At 39.4% G+C, this 26420-nt stretch overlaps 1 protein-coding gene across 7 annotated transcripts in view; it reads left to right on the top strand.

The window, feature by feature from the left end:
* LOC306762628 (neurexin-1a-like) overlaps window positions 1-26420 on the top strand; it is a gene marked incomplete at both ends in the record, with an annotated part of 260578 nt that overhangs the window by 104759 nt on the left and 129399 nt on the right. For 6 of the 7 annotated variants that reach the window (XM_079249178.1, XM_079249177.1, XM_079249183.1 and 3 more), the window contains 5 exons: window positions 4954-5337; window positions 15624-15827; window positions 20042-20068; window positions 24941-25063; window positions 25370-25751. In XM_079249178.1, coding sequence (XP_079105304.1) covers window positions 4954-5337; window positions 15624-15827; window positions 20042-20068; window positions 24941-25063; window positions 25370-25751 — 1120 coding nt within the window. The remainder of the gene's footprint in view (window positions 1-4953; window positions 5338-15623; window positions 15828-20041; window positions 20069-24940; window positions 25064-25369; window positions 25752-26420) is intronic. The other variant, XM_079249179.1, reaches the window with a different exon arrangement.

Genomic DNA, 26420 nt, shown 5'->3' with positions numbered 1-26420 from the left:
ATGTCATGCTGCAAATTAGATATACCCCTTGACCATGTTTTCCACTCTATCTCAAGAGGTGGAAATTAGATTAACTGTTTCATTACCCCTCAAAATAGCATGGGGTTGCAGGTCTAAACTGGGCTTGATACACAGTTTAAATAATGACTGAGCTCATCCATTACGCTACTCATAAGCCAAGACAAGTCAACTTTATATATCCAGCACTTTCCAACAGCTACTGCTGAACAAAGTGCTGAACATAAAATAATTAAAATATTAAAGCATGAAACAATTAAACTAAATATAAAACAATGAAATATAAAATCATAAAACCAATGAAAACAATTCAAGCAATAAAAGCAAACTCATTCTGGGTCAAATGCCAACGAAAAGAGGTGAGTCTCAAGAATGGATTAAAAACCGGACAGTAGTGAAGCCTGTCTGACCTGCAGTGGCAAAGAGTTCCACAGAGCTGGTCCCACCACAGAAAAGGCCCTGTCCTCTCTGAGCTTCCTCCACATTCTCAAGACCTCCAGGAACAGCTGGTCTGCTGACCGGAGGGCCTGGGAAGGAGAGTACCTATGTAACAGCTCAGAAAGGCAGGGCGGGGCATGGTCATTTCAATACTTAAAAACAAATAAAAGGAATGTAGAATTAATCTTAAAAGTCATAAATCTTATTAGTCACATTTTTTTTTCAACTGAAGAAATATTAGTTTCCAATTCTATGCTTGAGATAACAGAACACAGTCATATGGAGAAATATAAAACCACTGAGTGGCTTTCACTGAACTTAAATATAAAAACTATTACTTCTCAACTAACATAAATCTGCAACATTTAGATATGGTGAACCAAACTGAAAGGAACACGGTCTTGCTAATTGTGTTCATTATCTGTTTAGTTCCCTCCTATCACCCACCCCCACATGCTCAAATGCACGCACAACCTCAAGCTCTCTCGTCAAGCTCTTTCTACTTGCTGTTCTGCCCTGCCTAAGTTTCCATGGAAACAGAAGGTGGTCTCTCCCAGGACTAAGACAGCAACTGCACGGTGCTGTGCTGAGGTTTGCTCTAATGACATTTCGGAGTAACTTTTCTCAAGTCTAAGGCATCAATACTTATGTACTGAAGTGTAAAAAGGACATAAAAGGTCTCTGGAATACGATGACTTCCCATGTGAGAAGAGCAACAAAATGACTAAAATAGCTACAGACAGCATGACAGTTTCACTCAGTGTTTCATGTTAGAAAGCAGCTTTTACCTTTTACAGTGTTCGTTTATTTTTGCACTCTATAGTTTGGGCTAATTATGCAGTTCTCCTAATTCCTGCATCTTGAGTTTTATTTAAACTCTACAAAGCACTAATGTTTATGGTGTGTAATGATGTATACACTGCACCTCAGATGGAAGAACTGGAATTTTTGCTGTTCCTTTGTACTGAATAGGCCTCATGTGATTTTCTTTCTCCCAGGATGCATGTAACTTTAATGGTGCATTAAATAGCAAATTTACCCAAATGGAGTGATATGGAAAACCTTCACAAAGTGAAGATTTATACATTTAGATTTATCCTCCTTAAATTATCAGTCAATTTATATTTGAATTGAAGCTAAGATAGGAGCCTACATGAACACCAACATATTGCTGTAATTGTCTACCTCACTTCCCAGCTACGTATACTTCTTAATATTTAATTGATTGAAAGTCATTTTAAATATAAGAAAATATTTTACAAGTCCCTTGAGAGCATGAGTCATGAAACATATGGCTCGCTCAGCTTTTCATCTGTGTGTCAGATGTTATATTAATACACACCACCAAGCACATCACTCATAAGAAAAATGCAACACAACAGCCAGACATAATTATGTACAGCCGGGTCCGTCATGTGCAACACTTCCTGCAGCTGTAACAATGGCAGATAACAATCCCTGCCCTATTTAGTTTAGTTGGCTCTTTCGAGAGGAAGCAAACTTGCAAATGGACACTTGCTTTCAAAAGGCATCTTTTAACCTCAATGCATTAGAGATGCTAAGACACTCTTGCTTTCTGGGCTGGGGGTGCTGCGGGTCACTCATCAGGGACATTACACGGACATTCCTGCTGGAGTACACAAACCACTACTTCAAACACAAACATGCATGAAAAGTAAACAGATTCCTGCTTCCACACATGCATAGAAAACACATTCCCATCCTCACAGCCAACTTACAAGCTTCTCTCTCTACAGAGAATCCAATCACATAGAGAGATTTGGCCGTATCGCCCTAACTGGATTGCAGTAATCCCCTGTCTAACATGTTTTGGGGATATGTGAGTGGGGTTAGGGGACATCATGCCAAGTTGAGCCAGGCTGCTGATGCAGAAGGTGTGAGAGAGATTTCAGCTGTCATTTGGACCCCTGTGTTCAGGTTTCATGATAAGAGTACTACATATGGGTCAGCCCAGTGAGTGTTTTGAGCTTGGTTGGAATGCTGATCATGAATAATTCCCATTTGTTTAATTCCGTCTTCATCTTAACTGTACTTTCTTTGTACTTCCTGTATCATTTGCTGCTACATATCGGAATCTGCTCTCTTATCTGTCATCATAGACCCCTCACAGCTTGTTTCTGCTATCTTTATCGCTACATTCATCTTGTTTGGTATCTCCTCCTCTTTTTATGCTGAGTAGCATTTGCAACAACACATTTGTGCCCTACTCCTTTTGGCTATGAATAATGCTACAGATACTGAAAGTCCTGCTGTGGTGTGTATGCTGTTTCTCATGCTGCAAGCATGACAATGGCTCATATCCCCATAGCATTATGTACTGCCTTCTGACTTAACATAGTTTGATGGTGTTTACACACTTCCTTACAGGACTTTGACAAGTGAGTACTCTGAACAGATGCCTCAGAGATGATGACATCCTTTCTTTGTCTCCAAGTTGCATCAGTTTAGACAGACATGCGTACTGTAGATTTACACTGTCCTTGTTTATGACTGTAATAAGACTTCCAGTAAGTATAGATACCCTAAGATTTAAAGAGGCCATTAGCCTGACGATGACCCGTTTAGTATTTATGTTGTTAATGAATTATTCACAATGTTCCAAACCACTTCCAATTGTCATAAGATAGGATCTGTCAAAACTCAGAGTGTAAATGTTTCTGTCACAATTCCCGGTGACCATACTGGTGTTCATTCTTCAGCGTGGCACCTGCACTACTCTGAGAAAAGTTTTCTCACTAATGAGTTTGATGTAGTGAGCTCGTTAAATATAACCTGAAGGGAGCTGTTCTGGCTGTGTGACGGGTGGCTCATGCCAAGTGTGCAAAGCTTGGAAGTCTCAACAGCTGTGGCTGGAGAGAGCTGGGGCAGTGGGTGGCGGCAGGAAAATGCTGGAACAGATGCCTGGGGCCAAGACCCTGAGAAGAGAGCTGGAACATGTTACCATGCACCAGGTTAATCATTGTGCACTAGGTCCTTGGCTGTCTCTCTCAGGCACTTTTGCAAGAAAGCTGACTCACCTTGGCAAGAAAGAAAATACATAATGGAAACTATTAGCATATTGGATGTGCAGTGATTTGGCTTTTCTGTGGACATAAATTTAAAAAAAAAAAAGCACAAACACAAAGGGGGAAAAGAAAGGCTTTTAATTGGAAGAAAAAAAGAAATGGAGATATTTATTATTATATCTATAATTAATTGTGAAATGTACATTCATGCATTTCAATGGAAGTTGTAATGAAATGTGAAATGCCCCGTTTAATATCTAATTTGTCTGTAAAATATGCAAGGCATTCCTGCTGAAAATTCATGTGTGGCTCAAGGCTTGTTGACTTGAAAAGTAACTTAAAAGCTACACTTCTATCCCACAAACAAGCAGTTTGGACTTTTGCCATTTGGCCTAAAGCAGTCAACTAATAGCTCCTTCATATCTACCGTGACATGCATCTGCCACTCAAAATGTAAATTATGACTTTATGGCAATTTTGTTTTTCAGCATCCTTAGCCAGCTGTTTCTCTGCCGCGCCAGTACTCAGCAACATGGTATATAGATTACTGGACAAAGATGCGGGCAGTGGAGGCAGCCGCCATTAATTAAAGTCCACAATGGCTCCTGCACTGAGAGTAACAGATCCATATACAAATTAATCACCCAGTCTGAGTCTCACAGTTAGGGCTTCCTTTTCCACAGCTTTACAGTCCAGTCATGTCCTCTGTTGTTTACCGTGCTCCAGATCGAGAATTAAACCTGAATGAGAGTGATAAATCATGGTGGTGAAACACACAAAGCCTCATTGCAGGTTTATGTGTTGGAGAGGCAAACAGAAGGAGAGACAGGGTGAAAAAACACAGACTGCAGTCCGTTAATCAAGTTCAAAAAGACGGTTGGAATTTAGTTTAAGTTTTTGTTGGTTTTCTTTCTTTTTGGGAGGAGGGGGCTATGTGTGACTGTAAGGACTAAAATGATAAAGGTGGCAATGATTTTTCTTTCCCTCTCCATTCCTTTTATGACCATTACTATATAGATAAAAAAAAGATTTATTATGGGAAATCCATGGAAAAGGGGGAGGATACTCCTTGGGATTCCAGATTAGGCTACTAATAGACTAGCTGCCTCATGATTAATGTGTCTTATCAACAGTCATCAGTCTTTCTAAATGAGAAAAATCCTGACCTAGTCCAGATGTATAATCCTAATTAGGTAAATGTCTTCATCAAACTATTTTTAAATAGGCCTACTTTGCATGTTTGTGCTTCTGTGGGAAATGCAGCTCTTATTAGCATCTAAAACATCAGGAAGTGCTTTAATGGCTAATGGCTAATAACCCATTAGTAAGTAAAAAAAAAAAAAACAAAGACAAAAGACAACACACACACACACACACACACACACACACACACACACACACACACACACAAGAAAAAAAACCTAAACTATCTTTATATAATGCATATATTCATATGTATTTCTTTTTTTAGGTACCATCTCTATCAATACCCTCCGTACTGCCTACACCGCCCCTGGGGAAAGTGAAATACTGGACTTGGATGACAATCTTTACCTTGGGGGTCTGCCAGAGAACAAAATGGGGCTTGTGTTTCCAACCGAGGTGTGGACAGCACTGCTCAACTATGGCTACGTGGGCTGCATTCGAGATTTATTCATTGACGGACAGAGTAAGGATGTCCGACGTCTGGCAGAGGTCCAGAAAGCTGCTGGGGTCAAACCCTCGTGCTCTAAAGAGCTTCCCAAACAATGCTTGAGCAACCCCTGCCAAAACAATGGAATCTGCAGGGAGGGTTGGAACCGCTATGTTTGTGACTGCTCTGGGACTGGATACCTGGGTCGCTCCTGTGAAAGAGGTAAGACTGTTTTCTAATCTAACTTTCTCTACTTATTTGCAGTTCCCCTTCAACTCGGGTCATATGCATATTGTGGCTGTGACATGTTGTGTGTAGAAAGATACTATAATACAATGCAAATCTCTCACACAAGGTGAAACCATTATCGCTATGATTTTTACCAAAGTGAAAAAAGTTTTTAATTATATCTACTATAAAAAAATAAATAAATAAAAAAAATTCACAGCTTCAAGCTTTAAAACTGACATCAAGGCGTTTGGAAAGAAAATTTAAAAAGGGAGTTTTGTCACAAGGAGGTGGACCCAAATGCAGGACTGGAGTCAGGAGTGCTAAAGCTGGACCTTTATTCCACAAAAGGACTTGACACACGAACACAGGAAGCTAACAAAATGAACCAGCAATGAGGAACAGAAGCCAAGGGGCATAAATCCACAGGAGCCAAAAGAGACACCGGTGAAGTGAATGAACTAAATGAGACAAGGTGAACTAATGAACAGGAAACCAGACATGAGAGAACTAAACAAGGAAAACTACAAACGAAACCAGGAAACCAGAACTAAGATACAAAACAAGAGACCAAAACTAAGATAACAAAACCCACATCACGACAAGTTTTTCCTCCCACTGTCGCCTCATGCATGCTCAGGATGGGGATTGGATCAATATCAAGATTCCATACAATCAGTTGGTTTCTATTAGCAAGGCTATTTATGAACTGGCTTGAATTGATGTATCTGTAAAGTGCCCTGAGAACATTTTTGTGAAGTGGCGCTATACAAATAAAGCTGAATTGAAAAATTGAATATAATATTTTTTGTCTATTCTGAGCATATTTCAAGCTGAGGCTGAGCTGTGTCAAAAGACAGACGATGTCAGGACGTCTTCTTGTCTAAACTGAACAGAACTGCTCTGTAGCAGCACATTGAAAGCCTTATTAGGCAGTAAGAAAAGCGTGCTTGTGGAGATGGGTATCCACACGAGTCGGACAGAATGAGTCAGGAAATGTAGGACTGATGTTGGACTATGTTGAGTGGCAGGTGACTGATGCACCGCTGAGACACTGCTGGTCACGTCCACCATGCACACTAGCCTGTAAATTGGCTGTCTTCTGCTAACCATTTGCCTCATCAAACCATTCACTCATGGTCAGACCTGGTGCAGAATACTTATCTGCATCTCCTCTAGAGAAGAGAAATTGAAGAAGAGTGTGTCGCACATTGAAATCTTTAAGCTCCATGTCTAAGCAAAAGCAGACTTGGCCCTGACCCTGTGGTAATTCATTTCATGGCAGGTACAGATCTCACTGGTACTCATGGGAAAATAAAACAGTTTGGAAAGTTCTTCTAACTATCTAAGGCTACAAGTGTTACGCATTGACATTTTAACCAGTATTTGTAAACCTCCTGCATTTCTAGCATTTTTTTAAAAATGTAAATACATTTAAATTATCCCAAAAGCTTGGACTGAAATTAAGGAAACTTTTTGTTATTTTCAATGATCACAATAATTTCTCTGCTTTGTTAATTCTGTGCTTTTCTTAAAACCCTGCTTCCCTTGTCAGAAAACACTTATTTGTTCCAAAACTAAAGGATCTTCTATTTATTGGGGAAATTTCTATAGACTATTTGTTTGGAATATGCAAACCAAAAATCAACTCTTGCAGTTAATATCGGGATCTGATCTTTTTTTCTTTCTTTTTTTTTTTTTTTTTTCTATTTTCTCTTTTCACAAAGTAACAATTATGCAGAATTGGCTTTAAAGTCTGAGTGAAACAGAATTAAGTCTATGTTCTGAGTTTATCATGCTATAGACAAATGTGGTAACCACCAAGCCAAACATTGATAATTATATGAGCTAGTAAATAAAATTAGGTCTCAAAAACCACTGACAAAAGATTTGCGCTCTTTTCTAGCAGACATTCTAATTAACAGATCTCATATCAACCAAAACGCAAACACAAAAACTAAGCAGTGTTTATTTTGATCAAAGCAAACTGCTTCGATGTGGAATCACAAATCAGGCTGCAGTTTTCATGTTTTGGTCAGGTTCAAGCTCCTGTTAAATTATAAAACTTACATCGTCATGGCAGATATGCCTGAATGTTATTCTGCAGACACACCCTGGTGCACTGTAGGCGGCAGCACAAGCAAGAGACTCAATCTGGATTCAGTGTACAAAGGTGCATCTAGTATCATCTGTCATTGTTCAATATTCTACACATCACATTGTGATTTAGTAACTGCAGCCCAGCACAATATTAACCCACAAGGTAATATGACCACTGGCGATGTTACTCCTGAAACTTGTGTCTGAGCTGACGTGCTGCCCATGGGTCTTTGTGATGTACTATTGACTCTTCAGGTGGGTTCGCCAGGTCTTCATTAAAAAAATCTGGTTCACTTTTCCTGGTTGTCAGTGTTACTTTAGACAGGGGTGGGCAACTCTGGTCCTCAAGAGCCGCAGTCCTATAAATGTTGGGCGTTTCCCTGCTGCAACACACCTGACTCTAATTAATAGATAATCAGCCTACTAGCACAGAGTTTGACCTCAAACTCTGTGCTAGTAGGCTGATTTAGTCAGCAGGAAAACCCCCAACACATTCAGGACTGCGCCTCTCGAGGACCAGAGTTGCCCGCTCCTTTAGACTGAATTGGCAGCCCAAGTTCATAAGCTGTGATCCAGAGAGGGTGCATTTCAATGATGAAACCAGAACAATTTACACACTAGATGCTAATCTGAGACCAATGTAGCATAGTAGGCCTATTAAAAACTTTGCGGTATTAGTGGCGAGGTTGCCTTTGCTCCCCTAAAGCAGGTTTGCTGTGTGCCAAATTCAAACACTTCCCTGAAACGTAACTTCTTTGAACACTTTTTAAGCAAATGCATGACACATAACTTGTTTGCTTCTCTGAAAATTCACTGCAGACGTTTTTGTTTTGCTGTTGTTGTTTGTTGTTGTTGTTTTTTGTGGGTTTTTTCTTTTTGTTGTTGCTCTTGTTACCATGACAGCTATCTTTTTAAAGTAAGTAAGAAACTGTCTTTTTGTATCTTTTATATAATTTTTTCATCAAACTAAACAAACTAAGCGCAACCATTCATTAAAATAAAAGGACTGGCATGTTTGCGTTTGAGTGACCGCAAATTTAATGTTCTTAACAAATTCTATGTTCTTTACTGGTCTTTTCAAGCAAAAGATGGCACTTTGCCTTAATTGACTAAAAACCTGTTTATTTAAAACCTCAGCCAGCTGCATTTTGAATCCCTCACTTGCAAATATGGCCTGCTCTCAGGGAGTTATTCAAAAAATTTGAACTTAATGCTTATTTACATAATCACACTGAATGAATAAATATGCTGGATGTAAAGTGCATTCACTAAATGGAATTTCACTATTAACTTGAAGCATATTATTAGACTTGGAGAACTTAACTGAGCTATAAATTCTTATCTTTTAGTAGAATATCCAGTCTCGAGTCATGACATCTCAACAAGATAATAACAGCAATTGACTGAAAAAAAAAGAGCAAATTGTATGCATAATCAAGGCAAATGTCAAAAAGATCTCAGTCATGTGACACCATTATCACAGTGTGACACATCTGTGCAGGAACAACAGCAGGAGCTGGTGCTATCATCTGAAAAAATAAAATTAACTCAAGTTGGAATGCATCACAACCCACGCATCTAAACGTGTCAGCTCAACGTGTGTCGAGCCTCTGCTCCGTTTTTCTTCACTTTATGGATCATTGTTAGGATGTGATTGGCTATTGGTTAGGATGTTAACGATATGACTGAATCCTGACACAAGTGGACTAAACTGAATAAAGTACACAATGTACAGATTCAAGAAACATAATTTGAAACTATTTGTTTATTAAGAATGCTGTTTGTTTTGTTTTGCAACAAATCCTATGAATCCAGTCAACTCATTAATGCTCAGAATGTGATTAATATGGATATGATGATAACATGATTCTTCATTTGAGAGACAAAAAACCTCAAACAGTATCCGAATGCTGCTGATTATTCTGTTTAGATTAATGTGTCAGTTTGACTTTTCTCAGCTGTTTTGACTGTAGCTAATGATTTAACAGGAATTAGGGCATAGTACATCGAGGAGGTGGAGTGGAGAAGGGATACAAATTGTTTCTCTTCAGAAACATAATTACTTATGCAAACTGCGTTCTTGTATTTGGAAATATATAATCCACTCGAACTTTCTTTTGGATACAGTGGCAGGATCGTTCTGTGACTGAAAGACCTTTCTAGTTAAGACTTCCAAAATATTCCACCACTGTGACCTCCTGTCCTGCTTTCTAACACTCGAGCGTCTTATGTCTCAGCTTGTCTGTCCAACTCTCTTTCTCCGGCTGTCTCGGCTCTTGTGTTTGAGACTTGCACTAGTGAGAGTGTGAGTGGGAGCAGTGGTGCGGATGGGCCCTGGCGGGCTGCCAGCTGTTTTGATGGCTCCAGATTGCCTCTGCGCTGGTAGGCTGTAGCAGGCACCAGCAGGCCGAGGAGCTGTCAAAAGAATTACCCCAGCTCTCACTTATCCATGCATGGTGTACCACCCGGTGGCTAAATACAGTTACTGCATATGGTAGAGGAAGAGGAGGACGATGACGAGTGTAAGAAACTAGAGGTGGAGTTTCAGAAAAAAAAAAAAAAACATGGAGCTACTTGCCCTATTTTGAGACATTTTAATTAAGCAGACAAAGCAATTTTCCTCCTTGCATCCCAAATGTCTTCCTCTTCATTGTTCCTCCAATTGCTAATTGGCCCAAATATTAGTCCTGCAGTGTGAGGCTAAAGCAACCTCCCAGATGGTGTAGGAGGTGGATTGCAGCACATGCACATATTCCCTAATGAGATATATGACATGCTGGATGCCTGCACTGACAGCATCTGCCTTATATCACAAGGACAGGGGGACTCCAGATGAGTGTTTACACATGCCTGCTATGAATAAAGATAGATTCAGAGGATCAATACAGATAGATGTACTAGTGTGCTCACTGTTGACCACATGTGCCAGGCTTGCACATGAAAGCTGCTAGCATTTGCACTTGCAAGTAGACACTTTGTATGGTGCTTTTACAATCTCTATTTTGTAGGGTCTCTTTCTTGAAAACATGGAGTAGAGGATATTTAAATCATTATGTAAATCGATTTATCAAACACAGAAACAGTTTCTTTCAAAGACAAATGTGCTGCTTCTCAGAGCATGAAGCTGTTTGCCACAGATCCAAAGCAAAAACTAAAGAGGTTGAAAAATGTAGAAGTTGTTAAATGTCCTTAACAAAAAAAAAAAAAAAAATGTCAGAGTTTTAGCGTTAAATCACATTTTACCCTTGCCCTTTTGTCAGCACATTGTGTGTTAGTCACCACTCAATGCACTTAGAGTCGCAAATTAGAAAGAACTGGTTGTCCCATGCCCCCAGGCAATGAACACAGATGCATCCAAAATTGGTTTAAAAAAGCACAGAAAATGTGGCTACAAAAGTGTCAGGGGTTGAATTTTGCTGCTGATAGAGACACATGCTGGAGATTAAATACAATAATCAGATTTCTTAATATATTTAAACCCAAGAAAATGTTCAATTAAGTTTCACACTATTTTTCATGATCTGTATTTGAACTATGAATGAGAGCTTGTGATGTCTGGTGTGTTCTGATAAATTCCTGCTTCCAGACTTTGGTAGCTCTGTGAAGATGAAGTTGTAAATCATAAAACTAAGATGGAATTCTCTTTGTCTTCATTGGGCTGTAAAACCTAATGTAATGTAATGTCCTAAATTGTTGCTGTTTTGGCGGGCACGCATTCATTCCTGACAGCACAAGCTCATGCTGCATATTCCATCATTCTGAACTGATCTATTTTCTATTTTTGCTCTCATTTCGTAGCTCAAATGAATTTGCTGTATGGTCACAGAGCAGCAGATGTGAAGTGGGCCATGATGTTGCCTCCTCTTTCTGTAGAGCGAGAAAATAGGTTTCCTATCTGTTAAAATCCACTCACCTCCCAGGTTGTTTTCACACTTTTAATAGGTAGCGAGTCTATTTCTTCAACTATGTATGCTTAGATTTTCAAGTGAGGCTGCAGTGAAGAAGACATGAGCTGCCTTGAATTATGTATGATATCTCTAAGCCATTTCTTCCTGTTTATTATGGCTGTCAAACATATATTTTCCAACGGCCTTTGGCAGTTGTTTTCCAGCAAATTTTGAATTAGGTTGAGCTTGGTAGCCTGGTACTGTGGGACATCAGAATCCTGTGACACGCAGCTAACAGCTCTCCCATCCTACAGAGCTTGCTTTCCTTGGGGGAGAATGGAAGATGAACTGCATGTTTGCCTTTACCCCATCCTCCCTTGTTACTAGCACAGCATTATTTGCTATTTATCTGAACTGGAAGTAACCCCAATTTCTCTTTTATCAGAAAATAATGTCGCATTGTGCTTTACAAGACAAAAAAATAAATAAATAAATGCTTGATGTAGTTCTGTGTGCTCCATCACCCCAATGACAGTCTGCTGTTATGCCTGCACAAACCAAGGCTCCATCATCATTCCTCCTAATTATTTTGACATTAAATACAGATCTGCCTTTTAGAATAACTAGATTGCATGTTAAAATAATAGCATTTCATTCATTCTTTCAATGATAATATTTCATTTAAAGGGGCCTTTCGGGACCTTGTACAAAAGATAGCATAAAAAAAAAATCAGGTAATGGAATAAAAACAAAATAACATGACAAAATAGTAAAAACAACAAGTGCAACAGTGAGGTCATCCAGTTGCAGAACTAAAGGGAAGATGCCTGTCTAAAAATGTAGAGGTGAGAAAATATGAATGTTTCATGTTCAGTGGCGGAGATTTCAAAAAAAGAGGAAGCCAAGCAACGGAGATCTCTAAACCATGGTGGACCAGCAAGCAGGTGTAAGGGTGGGTTGGATGGATGAGGAGGATCTGAGAGTACAGTGCGGTATGTTAGAATGAAGGAGCTCAGTGAGATACAGAGGGGTAAGGGTTATTGATGACCTTGAAAGTGAAACGATTTACAAATGATAGAGACTTTAATAGGAAGCCAGTGGAATTGCTGCAGGACAGAGGTAATATGAGTGAGGGAGGGGGTTCAGGAAATAATACTGGTGTCAGAATTTTGAACCAGTTGCAGTTTATGGAGGAATTTGTCATGGAAACCAAAAAGCAGAGAGTTATCAAGACTGCTGGGTGTGGTAGATGGATGCAGGTGTGACGTGTGACGTAGATGGACAAAAGCTGAGCGAGGGACATTATTTGACTGGAAAGATTGAGTGCTGTCGAAGACAACAACCTGGGGGAAGGAGAAACAGAGGAGTTATTAGTGGAAGTAGAGGAGTTGTTTTTGAAAAAAGAGTGTCCTTTTTTTGAGAGGATGGATTTTGTACCAATTAGATGGATGTCAGTTTTACAACTTTTAGGATTGAGAAAGTTGAGATGAAACTATGATCTGATTTCCTGTAGACAATTGGAGAAGAATGTGGTCGATGGGTGGAGGTGGGTTGTGTGACCAGTTAGGTATCATCCACAAAAATGAAGCTGGTATTTTACCAATTCTCCAACTATTGAAGAATTTGTGTCTTTGATAGAAATAAGAAAAAAAATTAATGACTTTTTTTTTCATGTGTATTTTTGCCACCACACTAAGAAGAAATTAAGAAAAAAAGCTCAATTGTAATTGCAGCTGTTAAAAATGAAGATTGTTATGCAATGCTCTGTGTCAACTCATTTCTAATACACACAGTCTGTTCCAGTACTCAGTCGCCTCCACCAGTACACGAGTACACAGTGCACATTAACAATGCTATGATGCACTTTATTTGACTTCCTTTTTAAAATCATATAGTCTGCTCACTCTGAGAGAAGATGATTGTTTTGGATGTAGATTCGACCCGTGAGGCCTGGACTGTGGACTATATAATGATAAACCTCAGTTTATTTGGTATAAAAGCTGCATGTCTTCCACTTTGATCAGTTGTATAACAAGCTCAAGCCAAACATCTATAAAACCAAGGAGATCGCTCTGGACGTCTGGTGGGCACTTCAACCTTCACAGCCTTTGGCCCTTGAGAGAGAGGTGGTGGTAAACTATTGCAAATACCTCGGTCTGTAACTGGACAACAAACTGGACTAGAGAAGGATATACCAGGAAGATACCTTAGTTTTAAAATCTGCTCCAAGCTCCTGTATATGTTTTATAAGTCAGGTGTTGTCAGCATGATCTGCTGGGGTAGTTAAAAAAAAAATACATACACAGAGTTGGAACAGGCTTATCCAGAGAGCTGGCACTGTGGTTGGAGTGAGCCTCAGTTCTGTGGAGGCAGTGTTGGAGCACAGGACCATGACCAGGGTCAAAGCAATCCTGGATAACAACAGCCATCCTCTGAGCACTACCTTTACATTGCAAAGGCGTTCCCACAGCAACAGACTCCTGAAACAGAGGCTCAGAAACTCTTTCCCCACATGCTATCAGATACTACTTTTCTACAATTGGGAAGAGATGGGGGTGTAAGGATGTGGTAATAAATCCATTTCAAGGCTAAATGCATGTTTTCCTTTCCAATTTCATTAATATGTGCCTTTAATGATTAGTGTTTTTATTGTTTTTATTTGTAAAGGAGTGAGGAGCATGCATGTGATTAAGCAACATAATGCAGTTAATTAATTTTGGAATTAATGAAGGAATAATCTCCCTAAATACTTTGTAGAACTTATAAACTTAAATAAATAAAAGCGCTAGTGCTATAAAAGTGTGGACCATTTATCATTCAATTCAGATTTTAGGTCTCTTTAAAATGAACTTTTATGTCAATAAGCCTACTAAATGCATCATAGTTATTACATGAATTAAGTAACTTTCTGCAGCTATAAGCTTTCATTAGGTTTGAGCTGATGCTGTGATTTTTCAAGTATTTTAAAGTAAAGTTGCTCCATTTTTCGTGGCGTCTTATAGCAGTTTCAGGGTGCGACTCTTTGCTTTAGCTGCCTGGCAGGAAGCAGACAGTTCAGTAGAGAGAACTCATTTGTCACACGCCCCATCATCTGCAGCATACCCCAGGAGGGCGAGGAGAAATTGGATTTGGGTGAGCAATGTGACGAAGTCATCCCAAGGGATGGATGTGACATTGGCTCTATGTGAGGAGGAAGTGGTGATGAGGTGGTGTGAGTACATTGGTACCCTATCACCCCTCCGCTCTCCATCTCCCTCCAACTCACCTTCTATCTGTCTCAGCACTGCAGCTGCAGTAATAGCTTTGTTATTGGGTTATGGTTTAGTTACAATACCGCAAATGTTGTTACGGCCTCCTGCCAGCGTTAAACAATTTCCCCCACCATTCCTCTGGATGGATGCTCAATGCTTTGAGTAAATGCAGTCACCCTGCACAGAAGCTCAATATTACAGGACTACAGACCATTACATTTAAGTCACCCTCTTATTTTTTTTTCTTCTTTTTTTGTTGTGTGCTTTTCACTCTTTCTTATACAATCTATACTGACTTGTTCATTCAAAAATCTTTCACTGTTATAGTGCACATTGTAGATGCAGTGATGCCACTTGCCCTGTTGGAGAACAGAAACTCTGTTTCCTTGTATTACTGATTTTTAGAATCAGTATTTAGCAGTAATTAGAATATAGATGTTTAGTCGTCATTTTGTGATTGATGGATTTTGTATATAGATAGACATAATATGGGGGCAGGTACATACTGGGAACCTGAAACTCACAAACCTCAAGGAATTGAATGAGTAGGATGAAGTTCCTCCACATCAATGCCAGAGACTGACAACATCAGACAGAAAATCTTTTTTTCATGTTAAAGGTTTAGTTGGGTTTTTCGTGAATAAAAGTTTGGATTTACTTTATTTTTAGAACCTCTTGAAGGCCAGATTGTTTTATTACTTTGTCCTTATTCATGAAACCATCAGCTGTTTGTAAGATTTATTAGCAGTTTAAATTAAATCTTGATGGTTTTGTTAAAAGACTTTTTCTGAATTCAAAGAAAAAAAGTGTTCTGTCAGAGAAATAAATCCAGCAACACTTCAGGATATTTGAGGGATTTTTCAACCTTACTTTTTCACTATCCCTTCATATCTTCATAGCTGATTGATGGTTTGTCCACTTAACTGCATCAACAAATAGGACATCAAATTCCACTGAGTTGACAGCCGTGGTCATTGGTTTTCTTTAGCAGTCCATTTTACCAGCCACTCATCTTGTTTCCTTCTTTTCTCTCTCTCTACAGAGGCAACAATCCTCAGCTACGACGGCAGTAAGTTCATGAAGGTCCAGCTTCCAGTGGTGATGCACACAGAAGCTGAAGATGTCTCTCTTAGATTCCGCTCCCAGCGAGCTTATGGGATCCTAATAGCCACCACATCGCGGGATTCTGCTGACACCCTGCGTGTAGAGTTGGAGGGGGGTCGCGTCCGCCTGACAGTCAATTTAGGTAATGCCTTGGATGTACACACACTGCAGCAGCAAAAAGGCAAATCAAGCTCGATATCACTTTAAAATGCACTCCAATTCCCCCTCACACAGACGCCAGCTATTCTTATTTACTTTGTGAATAGAAGGGGAGGTTATACAGACTTTCAAGGTCTGAAGTCTGCAGCTCTAGGCTCACTGCCAGTTGAGCACACAGCTACCTTTGCCCAGCAGGGAATGCTCGCTGCCCACTCGTTCCAATAACATAGTCGAACAGTAAAAGATGTGCACCGCCACGAGAGGAGTTTTTCTTCTTGTACAAACACCGATTTTTTGTTTGTGTTGCCGTTTCATTTCACCTTTCAAATGTATGAAAACGTAATAATCTTTCATGGTGCATTCACAAACCTCAACCAGATTCTTGATACTCTCTATAGGTTTAGTTGAGCCATTGTCTTCCAGCTCGAGAAACCTGGACTGAAGACAGTTTTAAAAAACATATAAATAAAAAATTTGGGTTTTTTTTCAAAAGATTCGGTTCACTAGGCACCTCTCTTATCCTGCAAAATGTTTTAAACATCACATTCAATCAATTTAGATTACAGTAATCCAAGTGGTGAAGAAAAGTCTGAACGCAACTCTTATTTCATGTAACAGATTGTCAAAACACCCACTCCAGCTGAGATTCATCCTGTTGTCCTTTATATGAGGAGGATGGTATTTCCTCTCGAGATGGAGTGTTTATGATGTTGCAACTAATCTCATGCAAAATAGTCCAACAACATCCTGCACACACATATTTTTCAATGATTTTATCCGCCTGTACCTTTTTCGCACATGGGTGCACATAAGGCGGGGACCGTCTTGAATAAGCGCAGATGAAGACAAGCCGCACTTTCAACACACAGTGAAAGTCACACTTTCTTGTGTGAGAGAGGGTGTGTGTGCTTATTTGTGACGGGAAGGATTCACTGCTGCCTGTGGAAAGTTTGAAACGTCTCAAACACCGCAGTGCTGCAGAAATGATAGCCATCTATTTCTCCTTTCCACTGGCTAAACAGAAATGGGCTCCCTAAGTGGAGCCATTTAGCTGTGCATGCAAAGCAGATTGTGTCTGCTGTCAACCTCAAAAAGAGCATGTGTCCCACAGTGGAAGACAACAGCGCCACACCCTGACACAGCTGACAAGTTAGATCATTGCAACTACACAAAAATGTCCTGTGATGAAAACAACAGGCTGCCCTGTTGTGTTTCCTTCTGATTTTTTTTTTTTTTTTTTTTTTTTTTTTTTTGACACATTGAAGTGTCTTTGGAGTTTGTCTCTGACCACAAGCCCTGAAGCCTGTCTTCTATGCCCCTCCTTCAGAAAGCAGAGCATTCCCTGTAAGGGTAGGCAAGTGTTGGTCGCTGGCTGTTTGCAACCACTTTTCTGCTGTGGTTGACAACACATGACAAGCAGGGCCAAATAGGAAGGGAGGATGGGAGGTTGATTTGGGTCAACTTTCTTTGAGCACGACTCAAGTTCAGAGTTGGAAATGAAACAATAAAGTAACATACAGGCAGGCATATTGTAGAGTTAGATCAATACGGTATCTGTTGCAGTAGCCAGCGCATTGGATAAAACAGAAAAACATTTCAGATCATTTTTAACCTATACTATACTATTTAACCTATACTCAGTTTAAAACAGTATAAAAACAATAAATCACATATTTAAAATAAAAGACTAGATTTTTTTTGTTTTTGCATTTTGGATTTAATGCCTGCATTAAGTTCTAAAAAAGCTGGGTAGAGGCAGCTAAGCAGCTGAAAAGTTGAGGAATGTTCAAAAACACATGTTTGGAACATTCCTCAGGGGAAAAGATCAACTGAGAACAGGTGATTGTCGAGATTGGTTACAAAAGGAGCATCACTGAAAGGCTCAGTCATTAACAAGCATGAATGTGGCGACGTTTGAGAACAGCTGCTTCAGCAAATGGTTTCACAGTATAAAACAAAATGTTTCTTAGTATACTCAACTTCAAAAAAGATTACGTATATAGTTTCAAGGCGTTTAGGGATTTCATCATCTGAAGTCCATCATATCATCAAAAAGCCTCAACATTAAAAGCCCCGTGACCTTTGATGCGTTAAGTGCTAAAAACTGATATCACAGTGAAATGGATATTACTGCGTTGTCACAGAAACACTTCAGAAAAACATTGTTTATCAATACGTCTAGAAATGCAAGTTAAAACTCAACAACAGCCAGAAACACAGCTGGCTTCACTGTGCTCATCTCAGAGCACCTGACAATATACTGCATCCTATTAAAATCATCAATGTTGCAATACACACACACAACCGTAAAGTAAAAATATGACTTGTATATTATGAGTACTATTTGTATTTGAAGCACACCATCATTATAAATCCTGGTCTCAGTGGAGACAGCCGTGCTTTCTTTAGGCAGAGTTGGGAAAAATGTTTCTCATTTAGTTCAGTTATGGTACATTGTAGGTACTGTCAACAAAATGTGACACAAATGGCATAATACGCAATATTGTTATAATAGATTCAGCAGCAAAGAGCATGTACAGTATTATTGGCACAAATCCATCATAATCTACAAGTTGGCTGTAACGGTGTGTTCAGACCAGATGCGTTTTGAGCGTCAGGTTTATGTGTAAAGTCTATGTGGAGGCGCGTCATTGGGTCGTCGAGCTCGAAAATTTGTGCTTGACATGGGGCGTCGCTTCGTCAACCAATCAGAATGATCAGCACGCAGCTCCTGGAGAACGCCTATGATTTACCTGGTGAGCCCAGACACGGGGCTGAGACGCCCTACCACAGTGTTTCTCATCGCATGCGTCTCACTGACTCTTGACTTTCGACTGGTGAAGCAGCCACTGGCTTTCTGAAAATGAGATCTAAACAAGTCATAATGATCCTCGACGCTGCAGGTCTCTCCACAGACAAGAGCTGCAGGCTGCTTGCAGAAACTTTGCTGTCCTAACGGCCCTAACTGACCTTGTCAGAGTTGCCAGTTTTGGCTGATTTCAGCTGCACCGAACTCTGCCAAAGAGCTGCTCTGTCGGTAGCTCCGTATATATATTGAAAAACAAACTCCCACATTCCGGAGGCATTATTGTATTTTCACCATATACTGTTGCATAAGAACTCCATTACTCTGTACAATATTTAGGATAACGGTTCCTTGCTAAAAAGCTGAATGTTACTGATTTGGTAACGTAGCGGGATACGTAGCGGGATACGTAGCGCGGCAACACTTTTTTTTTTTGGGGGGGGGGGGGGGGTCTTGTTGCATTAACAGTGACCATCACTGCCCTACGACGACGTCCTCTAGCTTTATTTATTAAATAAAACCATGCCGCTCTTTCTACTGCACCGCCATCATTCAAACTGACTGGAAGGAAAGCTCCGCTTCCCCCCCTTCTCTTTTCCACGGTGTTTGCCGCTCACTCTAGACAAGCGGCAAACGCGTCAGGAGCGTTTTGGGCATGAGATTAGTGACCATCGTCGAGGGTTCAGCGTTTTGAGCGTTTTTGATGCTCAGTCTGAACACTCCGTAAGTCTCATTTGAAAAACCTCAACAAGCTTTCAAATGAATTAACAAAGGATAAAATGTCTAAAGCTTAATGACACATATGAAGTTCAGTACTTAATTAAATTTAGTTTATTGTTTTAATGTTAATATTGAATGTATCACTAAGTTTGGTAAAAAGTCATGTGATTTAGTTATTTGTACAAATGTAGATAAATCCCATGACAGTGGCTTTAAATTAATGTCAGCAGGTAGGTGAACAGAAGGTTAGATCTACAGGTAGGAAGAGGGGAAAAAGTTACAATACCTTCCAGTTGGCCCTGTGTGACCCTGACCAAAATCTGATGCTCTCATAATGACGTGTCCAAAAAATAAGAACCAAATCATGCAGTTTGCTGTGGGAAAAAATGGTTGCGTGTAAAAAAAAACAAAAAAACAATGCAGTATAAAATAACTAAAATGTTTTCCCTGCTGACTCTATTCTACATTGATGGAACAGGTAATGCTATGAATTATTCAACACTGCAGTGCTTTTACCAGCCTGCCGCAGCTCGAGGCCATGGGTGAGAGCATCAGAGGATGGACAGTGTCCGTGTGTGTGTCCCCAGAGGGGTGGACTGTATGCTTTAATGATGTCTGCAGCTGTAACATTGAAAGATGAATTTATCTCTCATCTATTCTTCCCCATCTAGATTGTATCAGGATTAACTGTACCTCCAGTAAGTGACTGCTCATCTTTCTTCTTCTTGTCTTCTCTTTCTCTCGCTCTTGCTGCTTTTTTTTTTTTTTTTAATTCCCTAAAAATGTTTTCAGCCATGATTGATTTTTATTTTCTTGTTGTAATAATATATGATCCTGAAATGAAACCACCGAAAGCTATAGCAATCAGAGTTGAATCAAAGTGTAGGACTTGACCCTTGCATCGGTATTACACGTCATTTTAGTTCATTCCAACTGCTAGAGGAGCATCGACTCATGCTGATGTCTGGACGCACAGCAATGTGAGCAGAGGAGAGGAAATGGAGGGAAGCTTGAATTAATGGGAAAGCTGAATATGGCAGTCGGCTGTTATTATACACTGAGCTGTTTCTAATTAATGAACCTTTTCACTCTTGAATTCAGGTGGCATGCTATAGTAGTGCAGGTATTTTAGACATGCATGATTTCCCTGTCTCCCCTTGCTCGCTTATCCCCCCCCCCCCCCCCCTTTTTTTTGGGGGGTTTAATTTCTTCCTTAGTATTTCACGCCAGTTGTAAATTGATGAGGCCATTCAAAGTGCAGAGGAAATACAGAGTGTGATTTTATTATTGTCATTAACCTGCCTCACAGAGCGAAAAGAAAGAAGATGGCAAAGGAGGGAGAAAGAATGGATCCAGCCGAGGTGTTCACAGTTGATATGCAAGTGTGGTTTAGTGTGTGCCTGTTTGAACAAAAGGGTTACATTGAAATAATTTTGGGAGGTAAATATCTCTGACATTTGTAGTTCAGGAAAATTGATGAATTAATAATTACTTCTCTGGAGTCAAAATGCGTGAACCGTTTATCTGATTAATGACTCTGAGGAGACTCTGAGTATCAGTAAACACCAACAGAAACAAGACAGCTTAAGTAAATATAACATGGCCACACACACACACTAAATATATATATATATATATATATATATATATATATATATATATATATATATATATATATATATATATATATATATATATATATATATATATACAATGTATACATAATGTACATGTCTGAAAATGCCAGTGTTAGATCTGTGTATGTGAGAATGCTACAGTAGTTGAAGGTCGTTCATTGCTTGATGAGAAGTTGAGTCATACACAACAAAACCCCTCCACACACAATCACATGATGTGACCTCCAGACATGCTTCTGTGAGCCAGCCCTTCTTAACACCTTTCTAAATGCTAAATAGCATCGTTTATGCATCTTGAATTGCATCCCCTGTTTGTGTATGGAGATAAAAAGCTCTAATTCCCCTCTCCACCTCTTTAAAAGGTCACTCTTGCATTATGAGGGTAGTGTGAAGACATAATCTCTGCATACTCACACATAATTGGATGTTTGTCTATTTCATATTTTAATATATTTTTTTGATTGTTATTAATTAGTTACAAACAAAAACTAAGTATATCCAGCTGTATTTATCAGGGAACCCATGCAGTGGAGAAAAAGATTGTCATAGTTCACAATTTCTTAAAACACATATGAGGAGCAGTTTTAAAAAGCTTTATTTGCAGAATTAAAATGGTTTTTGAAAACAACGTGGCAGATGTTCAGATGTTTAGAGGGAAGTTTTGATAATGTTTTAAAAAAAAGAACTATTTAAGTAAATCAGAGTTACAGAAGCAGCAGGTCTTATATTTTGAACCTAATTCTTTTTCAGGAAAAAAAGTGTAATTTTTGTTGTTGGGAAGTACTGTGTTAAGCCTGTGTGTTCCCACTTGTGAAAAATTAGCATCCAATTCATTTTTTTCTAGATTGTTATTTTTGTCCTCCTTTTTTTAATGTTAATTAATGTGTCTTGTCAGGCGCTGCAGCTCTGGTCAGCTCAGTGGATGAGGAATTTCAGCACAGACTCAAAGAACACATCACTGTCAATTAGGAACTGAGGCTCCCTGAGGCTGCCCAGAGCTGTCTGAAGAAAACACTGCCACTTCGACTTAAACACTGTTAACAGGCACTGAGTGGCACCAAACTGAAAATGTGAATTGAAAGTATATTATGACAGATTTGCTATTTTTTGTCCGCAAATGGCTCTGCCATATTCATTCACTTAAACAGTAGTAGTTTCGTCAGCATGTGGCTATGAGGGCATTTTATTTTGATTTGTCTCTCCAGGAGAACATCAACATATTGAACATCACCTCAAAAGATGGTATTAGATTGTGCATGTTAGTCTTAATGAAAGGATGCATTTAGAATGAGGCACATATTGCTTTGTCGTCCAAAAGACCTTGGTTTATTTACAATTATTGAACAGTGGGTTTTTGCACCACTCAGGGATTTTGGTGAATTTAAATGTAAATTGTCTGTAGTCCTTTTCTTTTAAGTGCTTTCTTGTCTTGCCCTTCATGCAAACACTTCTACAGAGCTGAACTCATTCAGTACACTGAGCTCAATTCTCCATTTCATTCCCTCTTAAATACTGTTACCTATAATCTCGGTTCAGATCAGATCAATTTTCCTCTTTATTGTACACATTTCTGTGTACTGTCTTACAAGGGATGCAATAACATGTAAATAGGTAAATAAAAACCTAAAGTTCCTTCTTTGTAACCAGTCTGGTAAACATTTTTTAAAAAGCCAGTATTACCCTTTGAATTAAGGAGTATTTATCTCCTTATTTGTTCATCTATTGTGTCTGAAGAGATAAAAAGTATGCATGTTGACTTTATTGTCAAGACACTTTCTATGAATTAAAAGTTTTATCATATGATGGCAGTTTGATTAATGTTGAAAATACCCTTCAAACACTGCCAATATTAGGTAGAAAGTTTAAAAATAAACTTGAATGCAGATTTTGTCAAATTACCGGTTAAATAATCATCATTTATTCAAATTACAAGATTGAACTTTTAGTAATTCTCAAAGCTGTGTGCTTTGCATGTTAGCTTGGTAATATTCTTCCTCTTTGATACCGTTTTAGTGCTGTTACTTGATGCTTTCTCGGTGATCTCATTTTTCCTCTGTGTGTGAGTCACAGTTTCGAAGGAGGTAGCACCAGACTGTGAGCTGTTATCCAGCTCGCCTGAGCTGATCGAGTAGATAATCGCAACTTCCAGTGCCATACTGTGTCATCCACTGCTCACATGGACTGAAGGTCAGGGAGGTTGGTAGGGATCGCTATTGATCCATTGCTTCAGATAGATCACCATCAGTCTGGTCCCAGAGAACATTGCATACGGCGGACTAAAGGTCACAAATGTCTGGTATAGACCACGGTCTCCAGCACAGGTGTAAAGCCAGCACCTACACCACTGGATGTTGTGCAGGAATGTTCGTTTTGATACAGTTGCCCTCTTTTCTCCCTCTCTCTTTCTCCTCCTTGGAGAGCAACAAGGACAAAATGATGGAAGGCAAAGATCAAGCATGCTTTCAAGTCCAACTCCATCCCATTATTTCATATCTCTCCTCCTTAATCCCTCGCCAGTCGTCTGGTTTCAATCCTGCCCCGGTGTTTAGTGCTTACAAAGCAGAACTGTGCCTCTGAGATTGAGTGTGTCCCAGTACTTTGGCACCCTCAGATTTGCATACACATTGCACTGGAGCTTTGAAGATTGCAGAGAAGCAGGAAATAAATAACCATAAATGGGTTCAGGCGAATGAATCTGGCACCCGTCTGAAATGCTCCCCACAGCGGGCAAGGTATCTGGCGCCTGGGGATTTTAATACTGTCACAGTGGCATGCCCTCGTTGGCCTGTTTTGTTATGTGTGCCCAGCAGGAGAACATCAGCGCTATATAGCAATCCAAAGATGCCCTGGAACAGAGGCTGTATGAAAAAATAATGTGTTGCCCTAGTTGGACCAATGTTGGAATTCCTTATCTATCCTGAAGAGATGTTTTCATTCTGCTGATTAGATAACAGTGATTTGCAGCAATTTCTCTGGTTTTTACACCGTTCTAAATCTCTTCCTAAAGGTTTTGGCAGCAGTGACTCTGTGACATCTCCATCACTGCCTGCTAGCAGTAACACACGCCATGCAATATTTACATGATGGTTTTGGAATCCAGTGAATCAATGATGAAAAAGTTCTATTATTATTAATTAAAGATTTTTTTTTTTTGACTTGATGATAATTTGGTATTATATGTTGTTTTAACAAAAGTGTATTTGAGCTTTTAAAGCAATTTGTGATATTTTATCAAGATGTTGGTAAAATCACATTCTGTATCCCCTGCTGGTTTTTTTTTTTTTTCCTTTTTTTTTTTTCTGGCTGGATTTGCAGGTCATTCATTAAGCCTCTCTTCACTACTCAGCAAGCTGATTGTATTGTGCAAGGATTTCTTCCCGAACCATTATTTTATTTGATGTGATGGTCTTTAGACTAATCGGATACAGAGTTACACCATTGTGGGTTAACAAGAGGGAGACTGATGTTTAGTTGAATACCTTGCTCAGTACTTTGGTAGTTATTTGCTGCCACCAAGTGGTATGACAGGATTTTGAAACGAAAGGAAAAAGGAAAAATTTGTGTATTTTGTTACATGTTTAGAAGAATGCGAAGAATTAAGCATAAAGAGAAATATCACATGGAGGCTGTCTCGTCATCCTGATCGTTGCTTCCTCCTCTTACTTCAGTAGAGGTGGTGTTAAGTTGGAATATGGAAATTTGATACCCTCTATAATAGTGTTAAAAAAAAGGAAGTTAAAGTAATTATGTGGCATTAACTGCGTTTTCTGTCATATTTCCTGCTTCTGTCCAGTTTCCTAATTTATTCACTCTGTAATCCTTTCTTTCTTTTCCTTCTAATTTCTGTCTATATCCACTACTTTCCTGCCTCTGTCGTGTATGTGTGTGTGTGAGTATGCACGTCTGTTAACAGTTGTTTGGACTGTCCTGCAGGCAAAGGTCCAGAGACTATTTTTGCGGGTCAGAACCTGAACGATAATGAGTGGCACACTGTACGTGTGTTCAGGAGAGGCAAGAGTTTGAAACTGACCGTAGATGATCTTCCACCTGTCGAAGGTATTTCTCATCCTTTACTCTTCAGACAGAATTTCTTTCTCATGTGAATCTTGACATGTCAAAACCTTTTCTGAAGGGTAAACTTCAAGTTTACTACACAATACTACACAGGTACATTTGGCGTTAGAAATGGCAAGATAAATGCTTGAATTCCTTTCAAGTTGAATATTTTCTTTCATATTTTTGTCTAAAACACAACCTTAGATGATATTTGTATCTGTCAGAGAAACAGTGAAGCAATGTTCCGTTAACTGTCACACATCTTCAGTAACATCTTTTCTCTCTCCTCCCCTCTTTGGATCAAAGGTCAAATGGCAGGTGATCACACCCAGCTGGAGTTCCATAACATTGAGACGGGCATTGTAACAGAGAAGCGCTTCATGTCTATGGTGCCTTCCAACTTCATTGGCCACCTCCAGAGCCTCTCTTTCAATGGCATGGCCTACATAGACCTTTGTAAAAATGGTGACATTGATTACTGTGAGCTCAATGCCATGATTGGCTTCAAGAACATCATTGCTGACCCCGTCACCTTCAAGTCACGTTCCAGTTATGTGACTCTCACTACTCTGCAGGCCTACTACTCCATGCACCTTTTCTTTCAGTTTAAAACCACCTCCCCTGACGGCCTCATACTGTATAACAGCGGGGATGGAAACGACTTCATTGTAGTGGAGTTGGTCAAAGGGTAAGTGGATGCATCCCTGCTATATTCGAGTCTAAGCACAGAAACTCGGAGTGGGTTGTCTTTTCTCCTAGCTCCTTTCATTTCTGCCACACACAGCTCTGAGTGCTTAAAAAGGTATTTTTTAGAGATTAAAGTGACAGTTTGTCATTCCAGTCAGTCGAGTTGAATCTTCTACAGCTCTTTGGAATTATTCTGCCAAGATGTTATCAAATAACAATGAACCAGTCCTAAACAATGTGTCAAATACCGAAGCTTGCTTTCATCTAACTGGCAGTTATGTTTCGGTTTCGCAGCTGTAGTTGTCAGCACTCTTTGCATACACTTTACTTCTGCAAGACAGGCGCCTGTAGACCGGCGCAAAGTCTGGTTACAGCTGAAAGCTAATCTACATAGCCTCCACATGAGTGTAGGTAGTGTTTATATAGGAATGTATATAAATGGATTATGGTTTTATTCATGTAACTTTCATACACATGACACTTTTCAAACAGAATATTCTCTTCTACAGCTTTTCATGCTACTGCCGTGGAACTTCAAATTCTTCTTATCACCTCAGTGCCAGAATATTTACCAAGGGAGCTGTCAGCTATTACTGAGCTTTTTAATCTTTATGAAGGCACAGCTAATGCCCAACATGAAAGAGAATCAACTACAAAAGAATGTATTTGT

The sequence above is a fragment of the Telmatherina bonti genome (assembly GCF_933228915.1).
Source record: "Telmatherina bonti genome assembly, chromosome: 11".
Taxonomy (NCBI): Eukaryota; Metazoa; Chordata; class Actinopteri; order Atheriniformes; family Telmatherinidae; genus Telmatherina; species Telmatherina bonti.
This window is presented reverse-complemented; position numbering and strand designations above follow the sequence as displayed.